The sequence below is a fragment of the Anas acuta genome, chromosome 2, assembly GCF_963932015.1.
Source record: "Anas acuta chromosome 2, bAnaAcu1.1, whole genome shotgun sequence".
NCBI classification, from domain to species: Eukaryota; Metazoa; Chordata; class Aves; order Anseriformes; family Anatidae; genus Anas; species Anas acuta.
In genome coordinates, this window is record NC_088980.1 from 26,384,055 (window position 1) to 26,405,710 (window position 21,656).

General features: G+C 40.5%; 1 protein-coding gene across 6 annotated transcripts in view; it reads right to left on the reverse strand.

Moving 5' to 3' along the window:
- Window positions 1–21,656, reverse strand: part of SLC25A13 (solute carrier family 25 member 13) — a 98,691-nt gene that overhangs the window by 62,895 nt on the left and 14,140 nt on the right. For 5 of the 6 annotated variants that reach the window (XM_068673994.1, XM_068673996.1, XM_068673993.1 and 2 more), the window contains 3 exons: window positions 12,231–12,284; window positions 8,252–8,394; window positions 1,371–1,486 (listed from right to left, as the gene is read on the reverse strand). In XM_068673994.1, the coding sequence (XP_068530095.1) occupies window positions 1,371–1,486; window positions 8,252–8,394; window positions 12,231–12,284 (313 nt within the window). Of the gene's footprint in view, window positions 1–1,370; window positions 1,487–8,251; window positions 8,395–12,230; window positions 12,285–13,036; window positions 13,064–21,656 lie in introns of those variants that run through there. The other variant, XM_068673997.1, reaches the window with a different exon arrangement.

Below are 21,656 nucleotides of genomic sequence, written 5' to 3' on the forward strand. Positions count from 1 at the left end.
ACCTGCACATCACAGGCATTCCAGGAAGCCTGGTTTGCCTATGCTGGAACAAAACCATTGCAAAATATCTGAGCCTTCCTGATTTAAAAGCATGCCGCCTCTCGTTGTCTCTCTGTCCATAAACATGCACAAGACTGTCAGGCACAAAATACTTCCTTCAGCAAGGTTAGGATCAGCAGAAATTTATCCTGAAATTCTTTCAAATCCTTTAGAATCCATAGTAATTTTTTTAAAGCTGTTCTAACAAGTAGTATTGTACACAAGACATGTCTTTCACAAACTCAACAGACAACCAAAATAATGAAAAAACAAAACAGACACAAGAAGAGACAGTAAGTCTTCTCACCAGCCGCAACTTCAAATACAGATTTTTGGAGATGGAAGAAGGAAGATAATGATGCTTCAAGCAACCGTAACAGGAGATCTTGTCAGTTTAAATGGGCTGGAAAAGAGCTTTTTTAACTAAGCATGTAGTATATGCAGGCAATACTAGCAAAAGACAAAGGACACATGAACCATATAGGGGAAGGTGGGAAAGAGAAAGGGCCACTGTCATCCAGATTTCCTTTTATTAAAGATGTTTAATAACCCATTAATGAAACTTGAGACACATGGATAAACCTCTTCAAATATAACAGATTAGAAATAACATTTTTATCCAATGCATGTGCTTAGGGTGAAAAAATGCCCCACACTTTTTCATGTGCAGTTCAATGTCTGAAGTTCTTGAAGCCTCCTAATTTCTGATTCTTCCAGACGTAATGGTCTTTGTCACTAGGCAGATGGCAGATAGTCCTGCAGATACCAAAAACTGTCTCTGTGCTGTCTAGAAATAAATAGTCCCCACAACCATGTTTTAAACTTTCCTAAGTATGCCACGCTGTCTGTGCAAACACCACACCTCCAATGCACAGCTGGATTTTCTGTGGGGTTACAATATATTTATGACTGAAAAATCTCACAGAAAAAAAGTATTAAGCCTTAAAAGGAAGCCAGCTTGCAACATAGCCAATATAAACAAAAAATAATTCAGGGTAATTTCAGACTCAACGTTTGCCCAAGTCCTCTGGCAACTTTTTTGTGGTTTTACAATCGTTTCCTATTGCCACCTTTCACTGCTGTTCTGAAGACCTGCACAAACATGCTGGGGAGAAGAAGAAGTGACCAGTTTTCCAGAGAAAGCTACGAAGATAACTGTGTCCTTGACTTCATAATATACACGTGGAAGTGATTAAAAAAAATCATCCAGAAAGTGGCACTTGTATAGTTCTATTACCAATCACTATGTTTGCTATGGTAACAAAAGGTAAAATAGGTTGCTACAAGTAGGGATAGTTAAATTAAGAGCGTGCATTGGAGACCATTCTTACCAAAAGTAACTTCTCCTTTGCCGGTCTTGTCAAACAGCTGAAAGGCTACTATGAACAATGCATCTGGAGCGCACAGGACTGATTCAAATGCCACAAACTCTTGGAAGGATATCAACCTGAAGGAGGAAGGAAAAAGCAAAAGCTATGAAACCACCTGCCTGCAGAAAAGAAAAACACAATATAACACAGATTATGCAAAAGAAGACAAAAATGTATACAAGTTGTTATCGACAGGGATTAAACCTTATCCTAAAACACCCAATCAGTGTTAGCAGCCCTTTACACTGCTAGATGGAAATGACTCAGTTGAATGAGGAGCTGTTCTGCTTAGCAAGTCACAACAGGCCATAAAATCAGCCAGGCGCTCAGTGTGGCTACTCACCTCGGCTTTAATGCCTACCTGAACTGCCCTCTGGGGGAGCCTGCCTCCCTCCAGCGCCAAGCCAGGCAGCCAGGATATGAATAACTTCCCCTGGGACTCGGGATTTAGGGCTTCTGGGAAGCAAATCCATTCAAAACCTACATGCTACCACTCACTCCTGAAGGAAAGGATTGGGGAGTGCTACCTGTTTGCTAGCACATGTTAGTCACCCGTGGCAGCCCTCGAGTGCTGCGTGTGGAGTCACGGGTTTCAAGCAGCAGTCTGCACAGCCTGCCTCCGCCAAAGAGCACTTCAGTCAAATTCATCATTGTAGCCAGCTTCCCAAGACACCCGTGTATTAGCAGAGCACAGATAAAAGCGGAGGTGCCTTTCTTTAGGATAGCTAATAAGCAGAAATACATAATGAGGCAACTTGGCGTCGTTTCCAGCAGTAGGTTTGCTGCAGCAAAGGCCTTGAGCAGTTTTAATTTCTCCGGGTCACGCCCAGGAGTTTAAATGGAGATCAAACTCCTTTTCTTACAGGGACAAAGGCTAACCATTCTTCTGCTTGCTGCTTCTTTAATGACTGGGTTGTACAGCTCAAAATCATCTTCAAATGTGTGGCTGCAGGGCCTGCTGCCAGCCGGGGAGCTTTAGGACTGGCTCTCTCTGGGCTGCTGTGTGCCAGGGCAGCAAGCACACGGCATTAGCAGCTCCACAAGGCAGCAAATACCTGGGGAATGAAGATTTCTTTCCAAGATGCACAGAATTCATTGCAACAAATGTTAATAAACAAATTATTATTATTATACTTTAAAAACTAGCAATATCCTCAGGACTTTCACCCAAAATGGTACTGCAGCTGGTTCCACAAAAACTTCCACTCGGTACGCAGTAACAGCAAAAAATGATGTGTTTGAAGAAAAAAGGCATTTTTTTCATCCCATCATGTTACGATGACCCAGGACTGTACACCCATTCCCAGTCACCCTGTCTCAAGGGAATTATTTTTTAAGTCACAGAGAAGCGTGCTTGCTGTCAGCAACTAAACAGCCACAGAGTACCATGAGCTGATTTCCATGAAGAACATGAAAATAAGAGGATGAACAGAAGAGTACTATTAAAAAAAAAAAGCATGATATAGAAAAAAAGCTGTTCTACTTTACCTCCCTTAATACACACACACTAAATAAAAGTGAAAATAAAAGTGTATGTAGAGTCAGAAATACTCTAACAAATAATTAGCTTTGGAAACTTGCCACCGTAAGTAATTATGTAGCAAGAAAAATAAATAAAAAGAAACCTCCTCAGGTACTCTTAATATTAAACTCACAACTGATGATGCCAATAAACATATGAGCAGGCCTTAAGTTTTACTGGCAAAGAAGCCAGTGACCTGCAACATGAGTGCACGTTATCACACGGGCAGGCTGCGAAGTCATTTGTTTCAAGTTCCTGAGGAGCTCTCGGTACCACCAAGTGTGAAACCCAGAACGTGCTGCAGATACTCAGTCTTTAAAAGGCAGAAAATTTCCATCTCTCCCAAACCAAAAGTCTTAAAAAAAAAAAAAAAAAAGGCAATACTCAATTTAACTTTAAACCTACACATCACAACCTGCTTAGTTTTGCATTTACACGTATTTGTTGTTACTGTGTGACTTTGAGGTTATAAAAGCTCATTATGATCCATTATTATTTGTTACGTACCTGACAACTTCCACAACAGCAAACAGCTACAAAGCACTGAATGCTTCTGTCCCAAATATTATAAAGCCCAGACAGAAGGAACAAAATAGCAGGCAACGAGACTCTTGAATAGGATTGTTTACAATTGAAACTACCTGCCAACACCGACTTGATACAGCTGCTGTTTGTATGCAACAACAACCAACCTATGTCCTTATCAAGGGATCCCAACACGTGCAGCAGTGGTGACACAGCGCCCTTCCCAGCAGAATCCCAACGCCACGCTACGAGCACATCCTGTGCCACTACGCCGGGATTCGATGAGGACTCCAGCACTGCTGCAATATTTGATACTGGCAGAAGCATTCTTTGTCAGTCCTGGCAAGTAATAAACCCCCCTAATAAGTCAGAGAGAGATGATGAAAATAACCCCGTATCCATTTTTAAAAACAATTATTCATAGCCCTAGGAAGATTAAAAGTGTACAAATTGTGTGGTTCTTGCCAGACTATTAAAGAAGAGACATTAATATCTGCTGTGCCAGCTGAATTCAAATTAACCCAATTTTTACATGTTAATTAAACCAGCTATTTTCTTCTTATTGTATTTTTGCTCCCTAAGTAGACTAGCCTGCTAGTGATTCCCAACAGATCTATTCTAACAACAATGACGTATTCATTTACTTCTATTATGACCATACAATACAGTAACTGAGCAGTAATTTTTCACAGTCAATTACACGTGTGATTCTTAATGCTTAAAGATGCTGAAATAATGTGTACTACATAGCCATATGCTCACTTCTCTATACTGCACAAGGGTAGTTGCCTGGGTAACACATTTTCTCTGTGGTTTAGCATCACCCTTTTGGGTTTAGCATAACCCTTTGCTGAATATCATTAGGTGTCATTAAACAGCACATATTAACACGGACTTCAATATACTACTTAAGAGTTATTTTATCTACCTAAACAAGTGCTCATTTATGTTACAAAAGCAGAGAAAAGCCTAGCGATTGTAACAGCGCAAAGAGAGGAAGCTGAAATGTTTACAAAAAATTTACTTTGGTGTTAAAGACATCCTACCCAACTGGTTAAGTCTTTCTTCACCTTCATGACCTCATTAACAGTGCCAACATTGCACAATTTATTCAGGAAGACTGAAAGACTGATATTTTAAAAACATCCACACACAGGAGTTACAAGCCAAAAACAACAACTGTGTATGGGGCAACACAACTGCTATTTATTACTCTCTCCTTTCTTCCAAACTTCACTGGCACTTGTGCCCACAGTACCTGGGCACCAGGCAGGTGTAATCCTTTTCCACCAGAGGAAGTCTGCACGTAGCCATATAAAGAAAAAAAAGCCATTACCCACTGCAATAATACATACAAATGCAATGATGAAGAGGTTTCTTCAGAAATCAATGCATATGTTTCTACTGTATCAGCAATTTGAACATGATAACATAATAGGACACAAATTGAAGCTACATCTATTATTTTATGCTGCAACCTAGGTAAACTAAGTATAGTGTAAATTGGTACATTAGAGAATAAATTTATATCCAATAATAATGGAAAATGCTGGCACTTCCAAGTGTTATTCTTGAACAGTTTGTCCTTTCTAAAAATAAAACGTATAATGTTTCTCAGTAAAGTGTTAGTTACTACAGTCCAAACAGAGATGCGGAGTAAATACTTATTCTGTTAGACAGATATTTAAAAGTACAGCAAAAGGCTGAAAAGCAATATGTTACAGCAGGCGAGATGGAAAATGCCTGGCCTGTTCCTGATAGGCCTTGAGAAAGCCACAGCATTTCAGGTAAGTTTCTAGTCCAGCTGAAGCCAAGTGAAGCATTACATTAAAAGTAAATTTTCCTAAAAAATCCGAATTTTTACACAAAGTAAAATTAGGAATGAGAAGCTTAAGATCTGGAACTAAGCAAGGCTCTCAAATCTGCTTCATGCAAGCTACAGCCACGTGACAAGACTTTCAGAACCTGTGTGATTACAGTCCCACTACTTTGAAATGCTTCTCTGGACATCAGCAAGAAAGGTATTCCCTTTTCTTAAAGGAAACCTTAAAAAGATGCCCCAGTAAGAGGCAAGAAGATAAACCCACCTCCAAATATTCCTGTGCCCTGACTTGAGATGGAGACAAGCCTTGCTCCCATGGCAACAGATACTCACAGAACCCGAGCCTGCCTTTGAGAGGTCTCGTGTCTTTGTCACGCCGACAGCAAATCCTGTAGGCACTGTCAGATCCTTAACTCCTGGCAGTGCAGGAACTGTGCTACAGCTACACAAGAGATTTTGTCCATGGCAACCACGGAGAGATCACGTGTAAAAGATACCGTTCTCTGCTTGTGATTTTCTCTTTCTCGTTCAGGTCTCTGAAGAAAAATATGCAAGAAGCAAATTCCCAATATTGTGTCCATTTCATCTGCCTCGTCTGCTCTACACCGCTCTTACACCACACAGAATTTACAGAATCTGTTAAATGCTGATCATTTGCTAAGTAATCCTATCTGGATGAGAGATGAAATGAAGCATAAAGTTCATTTCCATGTCCACCGTTCACCCTGAGGACTTCTTCAGCTCTGGAGTAAGCCACCCTCCACCAATCTGTGCGCTCTCCTAATGAGTCTGTAGGTCTCATGATGTCTGTCTGCCCTTCACCCACCTGAGTTACAGCCTTCAGTATTTCTCACTGACTACACTTGGTATCTATACACAACTTCTCAGCAAAATCCAAAGGAATTAAAACCATATTAACAAAGCCAGGAACAACCCTGGTGGTTCTGGGCTCAGACTCTGCTCCTTCAGAACAAAACCAGAGATCCCCTACAGTGCAAATACATTTACAGAAATACTGTAGCAGTATTTTCAGTACTGCACTACTTTGAGCCATTAACACTAGAACAAAATTAACTTGTCATTGCTACTGCAAGCCACTTCTTTTTTCTACTAGAAATAAAGCCAAAGTATTGAGCAGACTCTAATGACCTTAGCACTGACCAGCCTCACAAAAGCAGTTTTGTACTTCACTTTGAAACCAGGATCTCTGGACTGCCAAGTTGGAAAGAATTCAAGAGAAGACCAATAGGTCCTGTTGACATTCTTAGGGGATTTCATTCTAGCAACCAGAAAGCAAGTTGTCCCAGCTTCCAATGATCACTCTAAGAAGTACTTTATGCCCCATCACCACAAGGTACAAACGTCTGGCCACATGGCAAAAAAAAAAATAATGCTACAGTGCCAGATTAGAAAGATGAACGCTAATCACTTTCTGAACTTGCTCCATTCTTTTACATAATAGTGCAGCAGCTAAGTAAGAAGATGGCCTGAATACCAGAAGAGACTCTTCCGAAATGGTGGTCGGAACATGCAGTCCCCTGTCACTGCAGGCTGGACTGCAGAAACAACCCTTACCCATGGCAGAAAGTGGCAATTAGAAGCTTCAATACTACACTACAAAAATGCAAAACTCTTGCAGGATCACACCAAATTACAAAATCCCAACGTGTCAACAAGTTCGCATAGGTTACAGCTTTCTATTTTGCTCATTCTGACACCATCTTCTGCTTGTGGAGGTCCAAATTACAAGGCATGTATCATACTCACAATCATCTTACTACAAGATGATTTTGAATCTGTGCAATCCAGAAAATGCAGTTTTTACAGACATCAAACCAAAGGAAGAAATCTGAAAAAAGGCTTAACATTTTCTGTCAAACACTATCTGAAGCCACCACTTTCTTGCTGCCATTATGCCAACATCACCAACATGACCTTTTACAGAATTCTTTTGCCATGGATAACAATAATTACATTGACTTCTCTACGAGGTTTAAGGTGTGCAGCTGCCAAATACCTGAGGCTGCCTGAGCAGAAAAGAGAACAGAGGAACTATTTTAAAAGTTCTCAGTTACGCGTGCATCTGTTCCCTAGGAAGCCTGCATTCTCTAGTCATGCTTTATTTATCTCCCATTTTACTCTCTGCAACCACTGATATGAGTCATGCCTGAAGTTTTCTGGTTTCTAAAAACGCCACAACTACAGACTTTAAGTCCATAGCTAATTATTCTAAAGTTTCTCTAAAGATACTTTAAAGACAGGGTTCAAAAAATGCATTCATATGAGCGAAGAGACAGCTTGCCTGGGCAGGTACCAGAAGCAAAGGCTAGGGTTTCATTAAAGAAGGGGGGAGGAAGATGGAGGGGTAGCTAATCTTGCCTATTGGCGAAGTCAGCCTTTCAAATGCAAGCCACGTGCAACCAACTTCACTGCTGTCTTCCCATGTTTGCAAGGTGGCTCACTAAATATTGCTGTTGTTCCTCCTCCCTCTTGAGGAAAAGCAATGGCAAAACCCTTTAACAATGCTATGTCAAACCAAAGTGGAAGCATTTTTTTTTCCTATGATCTCTTCCTGCATCATCTAAACTTGTTTTGGATTGCTATTTGAAAGTGTTTGTGACAAATACATGAAATAAACAGAGACAGAAAGACTCATGGACAGAAAGGAAAGCAGAAGTTATGGGAACCAGCCAACAAACATGAAAGGTTCAATGAATGAAAAATACACAGTGGACAGAAAATGGTTTGTTCAGCAAAAGGCTACAGGCAGCCCAAAACATTATTTCTACTTCTTCCACTTTAAAGATGCTGTATCCCTTTATGTATTTGTAGGCAAACAAACATCAAAACAAAATAAACAAAACAAAACAAACAAAAACAAGACCCACCAGCCTTGTTCTGGAAGGAATGGTTTTACATTTTATAAATGAACGACAAAGAGAAAGAAAACAAACAAACAGACAGAAACCTTACCCATCTTTTGTCTGATCCACCACTCCCGCCAGGAGCTGTACCGTGTTTGTATTAGGCACACCATCTCCAATTATCTTCAGGTACCGAGTGACAAAGTCATTAGGAGACATGAAGAATTCTCCATTCTTCTCCACGCTTGCATACTGTTAAATGAATACAACATCTGGTGACTCAAATGCATCTTTCTCCAGGCACTTTTATTGCCACTATCCATAGCACCCAACCAGCCCCAGGCTTACAGCAGATAAAGACCGTTCTGCTACGAAGAACCTAAAATCTGCACCAAAGCAGGACAGACTAAGCGGGGCATTGTAAAAAACAGCCAAAGGCTCTGCTTCCCTGCCAGGTGAGTGTCAGCTATGTGATTATTTATTTATCGTCTCAACAATTTCACCGTGTTTAGTCTAGAAACAGTTCACACTCCAGTATGGATTGGTTTTCTTGTTAGTGGTGGGTTTTTTGAAGTAGAACAAGAAACACACATGCATTTGCAGACATGCCTATGGCACTTTAGGTCCACTGAAACTGTAACAACTATGGGATATTCCACTGTATTTTAGTCATCTGAAACAACTCCTTTGTGCAGCCATTCCATTTTGGCATGAAAAGACGCCAAAATGTCAGGTTACACCTGACAAAATGACTTTGCCATGCTAGTGGAGTAAACGATCCCACAAGAGCGTCCACCTGGGGGTGCTGTTTTGGAGCAACTCCAGCACACCAAATTCAGCCGCAGCTAGTCCCTAAGTAAAGGAAAACCTACAGCTACTCCTCCTTGGTTGAGCTGCTGAAAGAAAGGAGGTCAGAGAACAGCGATTTGCAGAAAAACATACAGCAAGAAATGGCAGTTTAGCACAATGCACAAATAAGCAGAGGGATCTGAGACCTCACCAAACACTGCTGGCACACAGTATCCAACGCCAGGTACTGGCAGACTGCTCCAGATACAGTGTTCAATATATCCAAGAGTATTTGCTCCTAAGGGAGGCTTCCAGTAACAAGTTACATATTCATTTTCCTTGATACTAAAATATTTTGAAGATAATGCATAAATAAAATTGCCTTTTGTACCACTCTTAGCCTGATTCCTCAGCCTTCCCTCAAACTTTAAAGCTCTCACCTTCTGCAGAAGGGCAAACTTGAAATCAACCCTAAATATTTTTTAAAGAAGAGAAAAAAAATAAGGACAACAACTAAAACAAAAGAAGAAGGGTAAGGTAATCTAAAAACGTTAGCAGAACTGTTTGTTAGCTTCAAGGGAAAGGTCTATCCCAGGATAACAAACAAGCACTGAAAACAGGAAAGTAACTTGTTAATTCCTCTAGCATTTTTAAGGTAGGATAATAACCATTTTTGAAGCTCCCCACAGAGCATTATCCGCACCGAAGTAATAAATAAATTAGTTGCCTATTGATATTTTGTAGCGTGCTTCAAAGACGTGTTTTGTTTTACATTGCTGTGCCTCTGCTAAGGGAAGGAAACTGCCAGTTTTCATTTCGCAGAGCCACGCTGGTGCCTGCCGAGTGCCGTGAGACCTGCAGTAGGCATACAACTCTCAGAGGGATGCCAAAGTGTAACAGTAAGTAGATTATTTTCTTCCAGTGCTACATAAATACAGTCTTCAGGTACGGCAATATCTTCAAGGATCAAGGCTTCAGAGAAGCAAGCCCAAACAACACGTAACTTGCTTTGGCATCTATATATTGGTTAGCATTTAGGGACACACGTTTCAATAGGCGCTGTTCATAAGACAAGCTTTCTAGGTGATACACTGTAAGGAATTTTCAATTGTATACTTTTACAAGAACTAGCAGATCAATTGATTTCAATGTAATCATCTGCAGGAAGACAGAATCTTTCAGAAACCCAGCTTCAAAAACTTTTAACACAGCTGCTATTGAGAAACAAATCAAATAAGTCAGACAGTCTTTGCTTCTATATTTCATTTTTTTCTTCCAGGCTAACCCCCTGCTAGGGCACTCAATAACAGAAAACAGCACAAGGTTTCAGTGTCCCCCTGTTTCTTGTCATTGTGATTTACTCAAGTGTATTTGAAATCCAATCACGTTCTCTATACTACATATAGAAAATGACCTTGGAAAATGTCAGCTTGATCACTTTCACTAAAATCTAATCTCTTAGGGGTTATGGTAGAAGACTTTGAAAAACTAAGCTTACTCTTGGAAATTATCATAACAAAAAGAGAAAAAACATCAATTCTATTGGTTTTGGAGGAGAGACATTAAAAAAAATGGTTCTTTACAATTGTATTTTTCCTCACTTTGGCAATTATACCCACAGAGAATTTGATATTATACAATAGTACTTAATGGCTTTTTGGTAACTTATTTCCATACATTTTAGATACTCAAGTATTAACCAGTTCAACCCCATTTTAAGTAAGATTTGCAAACATTTTATTGGGATTTTGATATATTTAAAATACTGGAAGCTTATTGTAATCAACTGCATTGAAACTGCTAGCCTCATCTTTATTTCTACACAGTGGGCACCGTTCCTATCAGGGAATCTTACTTTCTAACTCGTAATTGAAGTAGAAAAATGGCTGTCAAGTTATTTTACAAGTGAAGATCCCACACTCTGCAGAAGCAACTGTATTGGCTTCACCATTCATCTGAAGCAGTTTAATTAATGCTCTGGACATAGCTTGCCCGTAAAGCACAATCCAACATACCTCACTCATTCATCCTTCCTTCTTGGTGAATGGCATGACAATTTCTGTACTGCACTGAACAAAATGTATACTTTATTACTGTGCTCACTGAGACCCCTACTTTTCAGAGAAAACTAGAAAGACGTTTATCCCCTTCCTCAATGCTGCCATCTTCTTGAGTCAGCAGTCTACCTCCTGTCTGCCTTTTATGTTGCCTTGGTCTTGCTTTTCCAGTACTGACCTAGGAAAATCCCATTCTTTTTCAAGAGTCTTTTCAGTCTGACAGATAGCAGTTCCAGGGCTTAATAAGTTAAATCTTGGCTTTCCCAACTGCAAATCTAATTTCAGAGCTATAAATACGGATAGTATATGATAAATCTATAAATACTGACAATATACATAGTGACACCTACACATACTGTTAATAATAGATCACAAGGGCCAATGGAAAACAAGCCAAGAAGTACAGGGAGACTGAAATATGACATTGGAGAGATGGAAGGAGGAGGGTAGAACTCAGAAAGGTATCAGCTCTCTTAGGCACTTAACCCTTTCATAAAAAATAAAAAATAAAATCAGATTTAAGAGCTCCCTGCAGCACTGCGGCACTTACCTCACGTACGTATTCTTACCCCAACTTCTGCATTTTTCTTCATATCAGAGTACCGAACTATTCTAGGCACTGTACTTATAAATCTTCATAGGGTTAGGAATATTTCTTTAAATTTAGGAAATGGGTCAAAGAAAGCCATATACCAGCAAAACCTTGTAGCACACTTCTCCAAGTAGACAAAGTGAGCACATGACATTTAATCACTTGCATACATCTATAGCAGGTCAACACAGAAGGGATTTTAATTAAAAAATAAATAGGGCCACCACTTCAAAAGGTGATATTCCCAACACTTCTACAGACTACAGAAGCAGGAATAACCCTGACTGAGGGAAGACAGCAGGGATGGGAGAAGAACATTTACCAAATGGTCTAACAGCAAGGTGTCTACACTAACATTTTACCACGTGTAGGAACAATACTGAAACTCCCACCCCATTCTCTGAACAATGCATTTTTTTTCTCTAAGATAGTAATACTTCTTCTGAGTCAATACAATAATCACTCAGGAATGTATCTGACTTCTTGGTGAGCATTGTTCAATTCTGATAATGGTATTTAAGTCTAACATGGTAATAATACAGTGAATGATTAATGGTTGGAAAAACTATCAAGAGTTGTATGCGGCAATAAAGGAGCAAAAGATATGAAAAATTTAAGCAGAAAGAGTAAAATATTTACTTTATACATACCTTCAAAAATATTGTTTTCAACTCAGCTGGATCAGCTCTCTTGGTTAGAGCCACCTACAAGTAAATACAATTATATTAATATCCATAATTTATAGAAAAGATGTCAAAGTGTCATTTAAAAGAAAGAATTCAAACAACAGAATGAGTGATGAAAATAAATGTTCACCTTAGATAAATTAGGCACTGCTTTAGCTGGTCATATTTATTTTACTCATTTCAGTTATGCTAAATTATTCAAAATTTTTGTTGTAGCTGCTTCCCTTCTGCAGCCCTGCAATTCTTAAACAAACACATGTTAATAAGTCATATAGATAATCCAAGCATCAAATCTTTTCAACATCTCTCTCTGCTGAAATTCAGCATTACACCATCTTTACCATATAGCTTCTTATGCTTCCAGCGTCCTTCATCTAAGAACTTCAGAGTACCACATGCAGCCCCCAGCTGACAGATGGCAACAATAAAATACTCAGACTTACTAACCTGTCCAGGAAAGCAGCTCCCTAGAAGACTGAATTCCAACATAATTATTTGTTTTATTAGTACACCCACCTCCTACTTCCAACCTTTTAAAGTATTTAAACTTACAGTGTAGACATTTTTGACACGGTAAAGTCAGAAAGCACCGCGTCTAGATTTTCTGCAGATCAGACAAGCAGTCATTTACAACTAAAACACAAAATAATTAGAAAGGTTTTGCTGGCGTGTGTGTGTTTTGTTTTTGTCTTCCCAAAACAATCAATTAAAGAATATTGTATATGCACTATGGAGTAAGCCTACCAGGCTTATTTTCTTCGTGTACATACCACGCCATCCATTTGCTGGTTTTGGCAGTAAGTAGATTCATCCTTTCAGTCTGTGCCTGCTATAGAGTTTCCCATTCTTTCTTCAAGATAACTTGATAAAACCTTGCTTGCCAACATAAAAACCATCATCTGACAGTCAACTCAGCACATCAATCTATTTCTAAGCCAAAAAAATTACTGTGTAAGCATACCTGTATTTTCAAAAAACTTATGAAAACATCTTTAGCAGTGAACAAAGAGCCAAAGGGCAAGGCACAAAATCTCATCCTCACCTAACAATTAAACATCAAAAGATTTATCAATAAAACATGAATAAAACACGTCTACCTATTTTCTTGGCTTTCCAAAGCAATAGTAAACTGTACATGTGAATGTACAAGCTAGACTGCAAGTGCACTTCCATACTAGGCTACTGATGCAAACGACAGAAGGGGAAAATAGAAGTCTGTACAGCAGGATTATATCCTCAACCATAGATTTATTGAGGGATCTTTACTATGGTTTTCCTCTGCCTAAATGGGTCATTGAAAAACTAAAAAACAAAAGCCAGAAAATATACCAAAATAACACGGAATATTTTAAGAAAACTGTATGAAAAGGGATTCTTACATATACTTTAAAAAAAAAAAAAGGAAGAAAGAAAAAAAAATTGCACCTGAAGTTATGCTAGGACTTGACTGACAAAATCCGTAGCTGGAGTTCTGATTCTGCGTTTGCACAGAAATCTGTGTGGAGGCAGTTGCAAAAAATCAAAGTATAATTGTGAAGCTGGGAAACTAAAAATGTGTATTTGCTACAGTACAAGCTGTTCTAAATATACTCAGTGTGTAATAAGCAGACATTTACTTTAACCCCATTTGCAAAAATCCAACACTCTAAAGCAATTGGGAGCTTTGTGGAGGGAAAAAAGAAACAACAACATTTCTATACTGCTGCAGCACTGAATCTTACCTCTACATGGGTAAACAGAAGACACCTGAAACATCTGTATCTATTAAAAATACTATCAGGATCACTTTTCATCCACCTTAAAGTTTTACACTGTCCCAGAAATCTAAGCGTAAAGAAAGCAAGGATGAGAAGACCAAAGGAAAAGGGCACATGCTGATACTTATACTTCCACTCATTTTTGTTTTGATTTCACTTTAATCAACAACCTTGGGAAACTCGAGACAAAAACATGCTTGTGGTCCATCTGCCATTCTTCAGCCCCCTTTTCGTTATATAAATATATATATATATATATATTGCTAACAGCAAGTTTATTTGAAAGCATGTACTGAAAGAGAGGCTGAAGGTGGTCAGGTCAGTGAATGCACAGAGGCCCAAGCAGTGGCTGCAGACCATGGCTTCCCTGCACTTCCCGCAGCCCATTTCCACATTTTCCTATTTCCAGGGAAACAGGAGAGGAAAGGGATGGCTACCTCTCCGTAACGGGGTTGTTAGTGCATCACCCACCAGCTGCTGCTTTGAAAGGTCTATGTGAAAAGAAAAAGATCCTCCATGATGTCCCAGCCCAGAAAGGCTGGTGCAAATGCAGCTCTACCGGTGCTAAGAGAAATACTGAATTCAGCTTTCCATCCACATCTGCTGTGGGCTACGCTCAGGCTGCACACACAGACATAAGAACTGATCCTGATGCCACACGTTGCTAGCAGATTTCCCTTCTGGACAAGGTCAAAGCACTGCTTTCAGGACCACTCTGAAAACTGCTCCTGGTTCTGCGAGCAGCTGAGCAGAACTGCCCCGCAGGCACAAGCTGCTGCTCCTTCAGGTGATGTTTCAACATCCACACAGCTGGTCTTACATGACATGTTTTGTTACTGGAACAAGGTATCTATCTTACTCTGTTTTCTCACCATAAAGCCAAATCCAGCTATGAGCTGATAGACGTGACATCTCTTTAATTGTGTGAGGAGGCATTTGACAGAACAGGCCTGAGGGAAATAAGGTTTGCTGTTGCTCTTCACAAAAAGATGTTTTGTAACAGACATTAACACTTGAAAAAAAAATTACCTTTTATTAAGTAAGGTTTAGTGAAGAAAGCTCTCCAACAACTGACATTTATTTAAAAAAAAAAAAAAAAAAGAGAAAGACAATACAGCATACAGGAATTATAGCAAAGTCAGGACATGCTACAGAAGGGACTGGGCTGATGTACAGAAAACATCAACAGGGATTTTCATTCCTAAGGATACATGAAAGGTAAGAAGAACCAGCCAGCACTGTACACCACACACAATGTAAGAACAGAAATGAAAATGCCTAAGCTCTTCCATTTGCAATACTGTTCAGCAAAGGGAGACAGAGGGAGCACAGAGAAAGGGAAAGCTCTTTAAGTGAGGGACAGCAACGCCCAGGTTGATTTACATGCTGGAGCTGTTCATATTCTTGGACTCATTGCACACTGATCTTAATTTCAGCCCATTTTCAGAGAACCATAGAGTGGTTTGGGTTGGAAGGGACCTTAAAGATCACCCCTGTAGGTCCCCTTTAGGCACTGGCAGGCCACTGTAAGGTCTCCCTGGAGCCTTCTCTTCTCCAGGCTGAACAACCCCAGCTCCCTCAGCCTGTCTTCACAGAAGAGGTGCTCCAGCCTCTGATCATCCTCGTGGTCCTCCTCTCAACCTGCTCCAACAGGCCCACGTTCTTCCAGTGCTGGGTGCCCCAGAGCTGAAGCAGCACTCCAGGTGGGGTCTCAGGAGAGCAGAGCAGAGGGGCAGAATCCCCTCCCTCGCCCTGCTGGCCACGCTGCTTTTGATGAAGCCCAGGATACGGTTGGCGTTCAGGGCTGCAAGCACCTGTTGATGGCTCATATTGAGCTTCTTATCAACCAACACCCCCAGGTCCTTCTCAGATTTGCCCTCAACCCATTGTCCACCCAGCCTGTATTTGTGCTTGGGATTACTCTAGCTCAGGTGCAGGACCTTGCACTTGGCCTTGTTGAACCTCATGAGGTTCTCACAGGCCCACCTCTCCAGCCTGTCCAGGTCCCTCTGGATGGCATCCCTTCCCTCCAGCATGTCGACCACACCACACAGCCTGGTGTCATCATCTCCAGTGGAGATTTTTTCTCCTTGTTGACTTATGTCCAATTTACACTGACATACTTTTTCAGGCTCCCTTCCACCCTCAACAAATGAACACAGATTCTTTCCATGAATATGTAAGCGTAAAACAATGCAAGGAAACGGAATCCAAAATCAATTAAAACTATATTAAGTTTCCGGTCGACTCTATAGATATATATATTTGCCATACATAAGACAGAAGGAACAAGTTAAGGAACAAGATGTCAAATGGTATGTGGTATCGAAAGTACAAAAGGACTGTGCTTCACTCAAAGAAGAACATGGGCAACAAGAAAAAAGGTCACAAAATTAGAATTAATAATGCCAATATAGCATTATCCCAACGGTAAGTATGAAAACATCTGAATTTATCATCATCATAGTAAAAAGATCACTTTAGCAGACACCATTTGGATGTAGAGAAGTGTAGGTGAGTGATAAGGATCCAAGAATTGGGATTTGCTACAATATTACAGAAAGTAATACAGCAAGTCCCAACAACAAGTCCCAGTCAAAGATAAAGAGAGAAACAGCTTTCTCCCTCACAGTTTAACATCAGTACAGCTTGGGTGAGGAGGAAGTTGATGAAGGTGAAGATGCTCCTCTCTACCTCGTTGTCTTTAAAAGCTCCTGACTCCAAGCAGATAGGAGGCTGGCGAGCAGCTCTTCTTCAAGCACAGAACTGGAGTTGTGGCAGGGCTGCCTCACTGCCACGCTCAGCCTAATTAATTCTGGAGCACGCTATCTACAAGCACGTACTGGTTAGATGTTTGCTGAAAGGCCTAAGAAATGATCGCAGACTCTGGTAGCATCATGTTGAAATTAGAGGTATTTTTTTTTAAAGTATTTCCATTCTTAAACACGACTGCAGAACACGATGTACTCTGCACCACTAAAAGTCCTCAAGCCAAGATTGAAACCTCATGTCTTCTCGAGATATTCTTCAGTTTCCTCACAAGTTATTGAGTCCACCTGTAAGACTTAAACACATGTGGCCCAGTTGATGTAAGAGGTCAGATTAGCTCATCATAACCTTTCCTTCTGGCTAAAAGTGCACATATACACTCAAAATGTGCAGCTCCAGAGGAGATCAAGCCAGGGTTTGACCTTACATTCTTGTTTAAATGAGTGACTGGAATATCAGAAACCAGGTAAAATGCAGCTACTCACCAAGTCTGAATTCACACTAGAAGTCTATTAATACTGTGTAAGTATTACGCTGAAACAACACCCAAGTTTTAATTTTGACACGTCTGACTTGCTTACATAGATGAGAAACATTCTGCTTCCACATTTCCATTAATGTTAACGCAAACACACACAAAAACTCTTCTAACCTAGCAACTCTCTTTGGTCGCTCTCCCTCATCACGCAGAGCATCACAAGCAGTGTTCTGCACCAACATCTGTCAGGGCACTGTTTCCTATTTCAGCTTCCCCAGTCATCCTTTTCCATTAGCCCAACACGCTTCTGCCTATTCTCACCTCAATAAAAGCACTGTCATTCTTTCTGCACAGACTCCAAGGAAAAGGACTTGTCTGTGATCTGAAATGGAAAGCCATCTGTGCAGAACTCAGCAGGACTGGGAAGTCTGCAGGCAAGATGTGGACCAACTCACTGAGCAGGGAACCAGACAACTGCAAAGAGAGCTGGCACAGCACGCCGGATCAAAGCGACCCTCTTGCCAGACCTCCTTCATAGCACGCTGCATCTCTCTCCTAGGAAAATACAATCAGCATTTGGCATACCTACTCAAGGGTTAGGGTAAGAAGGAAAGTCAGAGAAGCTGATAAGTACTAAGCAGGTAGTCCTATTGCATTCAGCCTGATTGGTGAGAACATGGTCAGCCTTGAGACAAAAAAAATATTTTCTAAAAACAGCTTTTGTCCTCGGAGTTGAACATACTGGGCTAACAGTAATATTCTGCAGAAGCATAGGCTTACCAATGCAAGTAGCAGTTACTGTATTCCTTTGTCTAGTGACACCTAAGGTGGACCATGAAGCCAAGAAAAATAATTGTTAACACTAATCAACAAAGTCTTCTTGGATTCTACAGGCTGATCTGGTATGCAGAGCTACTGAATAAAGCTCCTGAAACCAGAGAGTTGTGCTGAGCCTACCTCCCACCGTGCTAAAGGAGAAAAGAAATTTGCTAGCTGATAGAGACAGCAAATCTCAAGCTCAAACTATTCTCATCCATCTTCAGCCTGTCACAATTACGAATCTCTGGACAATTCCCAGTCCAGCTTCTGCACCATGGTAAGTGGAAGCCTCACTTCCCCAAGTGCATCAAAGCTAGCAGATCTACTTTATTGGGCAATTACCTGCTACCTTTGATCCTACCTTCAAAGTCCCAAAGCTACTGCAGCTGGCTTGTTTGTAAGCTGGTTCTTGCACAAGGACATTCCCAATAAACGATAGTGTTTTTATATACAAACCGATCAGGGGACCAAGATACAATTACATACACCCAGGAAAGTGCTCGTCACCTTGCAAATACAGAACTCATCCAGTTCCTCAAATGCTTCCAAATAGGCCCAGAAACAAAGGTGGGAGTAGTAAATACCTTTCAGAAAATTAGTACAAGAATTTCAAAGAATAGGTAATTATTTCTTTGTTAAAAGGCATCTAGACTGTGTACTTCTACAGCTTTCTTAATTAAAGGCCTGAAAAACAGATGGACCATACAGCTGGCCCAATATTAAGGTAAAAATAGCTAGGCACAGTCACTGCTCAGCAAAAACGTTTAGCAAAAGGGACAAGCATCACACTGCAACCTGTACTATCCGCTTCAAAATTTAAGCACATACTAGAAGACACACTTAGGAACAAACCGGACTATAAGCTGGTAGGCAGCCTTCGGACTAGGACAAAGAAGCAATCGCTGTAATTCCGGTGATACAAGGTGAAGCACTATGCTACGGCGAGAAACTGAAGCTGAAAGCAACTCTGTGAATAAATGAAATCTCTCTTCAACTTTTCATGTTGCTAGGAGGGAAAGGTCAGCTCTTCCATCACTTTCGCCACCTACCATAAAGTGCTCATCAGTCCATCTTCTTCCTCAAAGCAGTATCCCGAATTGTCTCATACCTCTTCTACAACACGTTTTTACTGGGATATCTTCAGTATTGCAATCCAAAGATCCACAAGCAAGCTGTTTTCTTATGGCATTACGTACTATTAACGTATCTCACTGACTCTTAAACTAGAGATCACCGCTCACTTGAACAAATGCAGTAATTGCACATGAGATATATTGCAGGTTCTTCAACAAAAACAATCCGTTTGTTTCCAAATGATAGTGGTCAAGTGACCTTTTCATCAACTCCTGTTCATTTTTCAAAAATCCCCCTCTCCTGCTCACCACATGTGAATGATATACGATGGATGCTAATACCGTGACTCTGCTTCCCTTTCGCTTCCTAACTGGAGGCACATCCAAGCATCACAAATATCAGCCTGCTAACACGTCTTTGGCAGCTCCCTCAGTCCAGTTTATAGACTTTACCTTTTGGTTCTCCCAGGGCTTGTTGACTTACAACAGTGATATTGCACAACCAGTGCACTGACCATAAGCTCAGGACGACACCACCCTCACCTTCAGCTTCCAGCAGCAGCTATCCCATTTCCTAGAGGCAAAGCTCATGCTTATGGGCTTGTGTTGATCAGGTAAAGAGGCATTTAACCCAAAGACAAAAAGGGTAGCAAAATTCTCCAGTGTAACAGCAAGACCAAAAACAAGTTCTTGGAAGCAGCAGAAAAACAGACACCAATACCACTCAATAATCAACAAGGAGAAGTGGCAGACTATTATGGCAACATGAATTTTACCCAGCCCTCGGCCCTCTATGTTTTGCCAGAGAACAAGGGCACCCACAGACACCCCAAACAGTGTTTCGAGAGGTTTCTCCTGGCTTTTCTCTCCCAACTGTCAGTGTTGCGGAGGTTATGCCGTGACACCAGGTCTCTGCGAGGTGCCAGAACTGTTTTACAGCACCAAACGAGAACCTGCTGCTCTCTGAAGAAAACAAACCCACAGGGACAGCAGCGCCATAGAGGGGTGTCAACACAAAATGCTCTGCTTTTAGGTATCTTGTAATTCTGTGATCATAAAGAAATAAGAAAGCATTATATGGATGTGGCTATAAACTTTTGGAGAGGCCAAGCTGAAGGTATTGTGAGAGTAGCTGCTGTTATTTGTGACTTCACACTCATGAGTACCTGCAAGAGGCGATGAGCTGGAGAACAGTTCCTATACATTTCATGCCTTGACTAATAATTGTGTGACAGGAATTATGCAGGAATAACTGACAGGTAAATGTATTTTGTTTCAGTGTTGTGTTTTCTTCTTTGAACACAGAAGTTCACTTTCCAAGCTCCTATTTATAACCACATCCATCTATTCAACTCTATTCAAAACGCTACACCTCAGTAGCTCGGAGAGCTGGGAAGGGTGTGGGAGTGGGCATGAATCCCTGTGTATGCATGGATCCAGTTCTACACTCTGTAAAAGAACAAAAGACAACTGCGTAATGGAAACAGACAGCATCACACGCACAAAGCAAACTTATGGAAGGCTATAAAGGATGGGAGTCAAAGAAAACCTTCAGTCCTGTAGTCAGGAACCTTTCCTCATAGCTAAGAAAAATAGCAGCAGCCTTCCAACAGGTACTTGGGCAAATAATAACACCGTGCTACTGAAATATGAGAAGGAAAAAGAAAACAAGAATCTTCAGTATTAACCATAACCAAACTGTTGCTGCTTAAATATTGGCAGATTACACGGCTGCTACAGGCAACAGCGGGAATGTGACCTTCCTTCTTGATACGGGCCTGCACAGAGGCTCCAGCCAACAAAAAGCGTACTTGGAAATAATTTTCAGGTTCACGTGTGAATATCAGATGATCTAAATCAGTCACGTAAGGCAGATATTGTATTACCAAAGGTTGATCCACTGGTGGCTTGCAGCAACTTGGCCAAAATTATCAAAGAGTTCACAATAACTTTACGAAATCTGTAATACTTGTAAGGTACCTGACAACAACTCACAACTTCTCATTTCTCCTTAAGGAACTGGGGAAACATTTCCAGCATTTTAATCCATTTTAATTAGAATCAATTCTGATTTTAGCTTGCATGATTTGGCTTCTCCTCAGCGAGTCTCTGTTATTACATATATTTGCATAAAGCAACAGCTGTTCCATTAAAACATTACATTTACTTGTGCTGCATAGTCACATCACAGTATTTTTATGAGATCATTTGGTTGCTGTGGAAATCATGATGATGTCAAACCGAGTACTCTGATTTAAAGACAGGAAACAAAATAAAAACAAAACAAAAAATCCTAAAATTACTTTCACACAGGCATCTTTAGCAGAGAGAAAAAATAAATCAAATCATTTTGATTTGTCGAGAAAAGGATTTCCTTTTTCTTTAACACTGCAGTTAAACTAAAATCTAAAAATACAAGATGAAACATGGAAGGGAATGCAATGATGCGGTTCTCTTCTACCACTGACTGACGTGAACGTGGTAAAACTCCCAA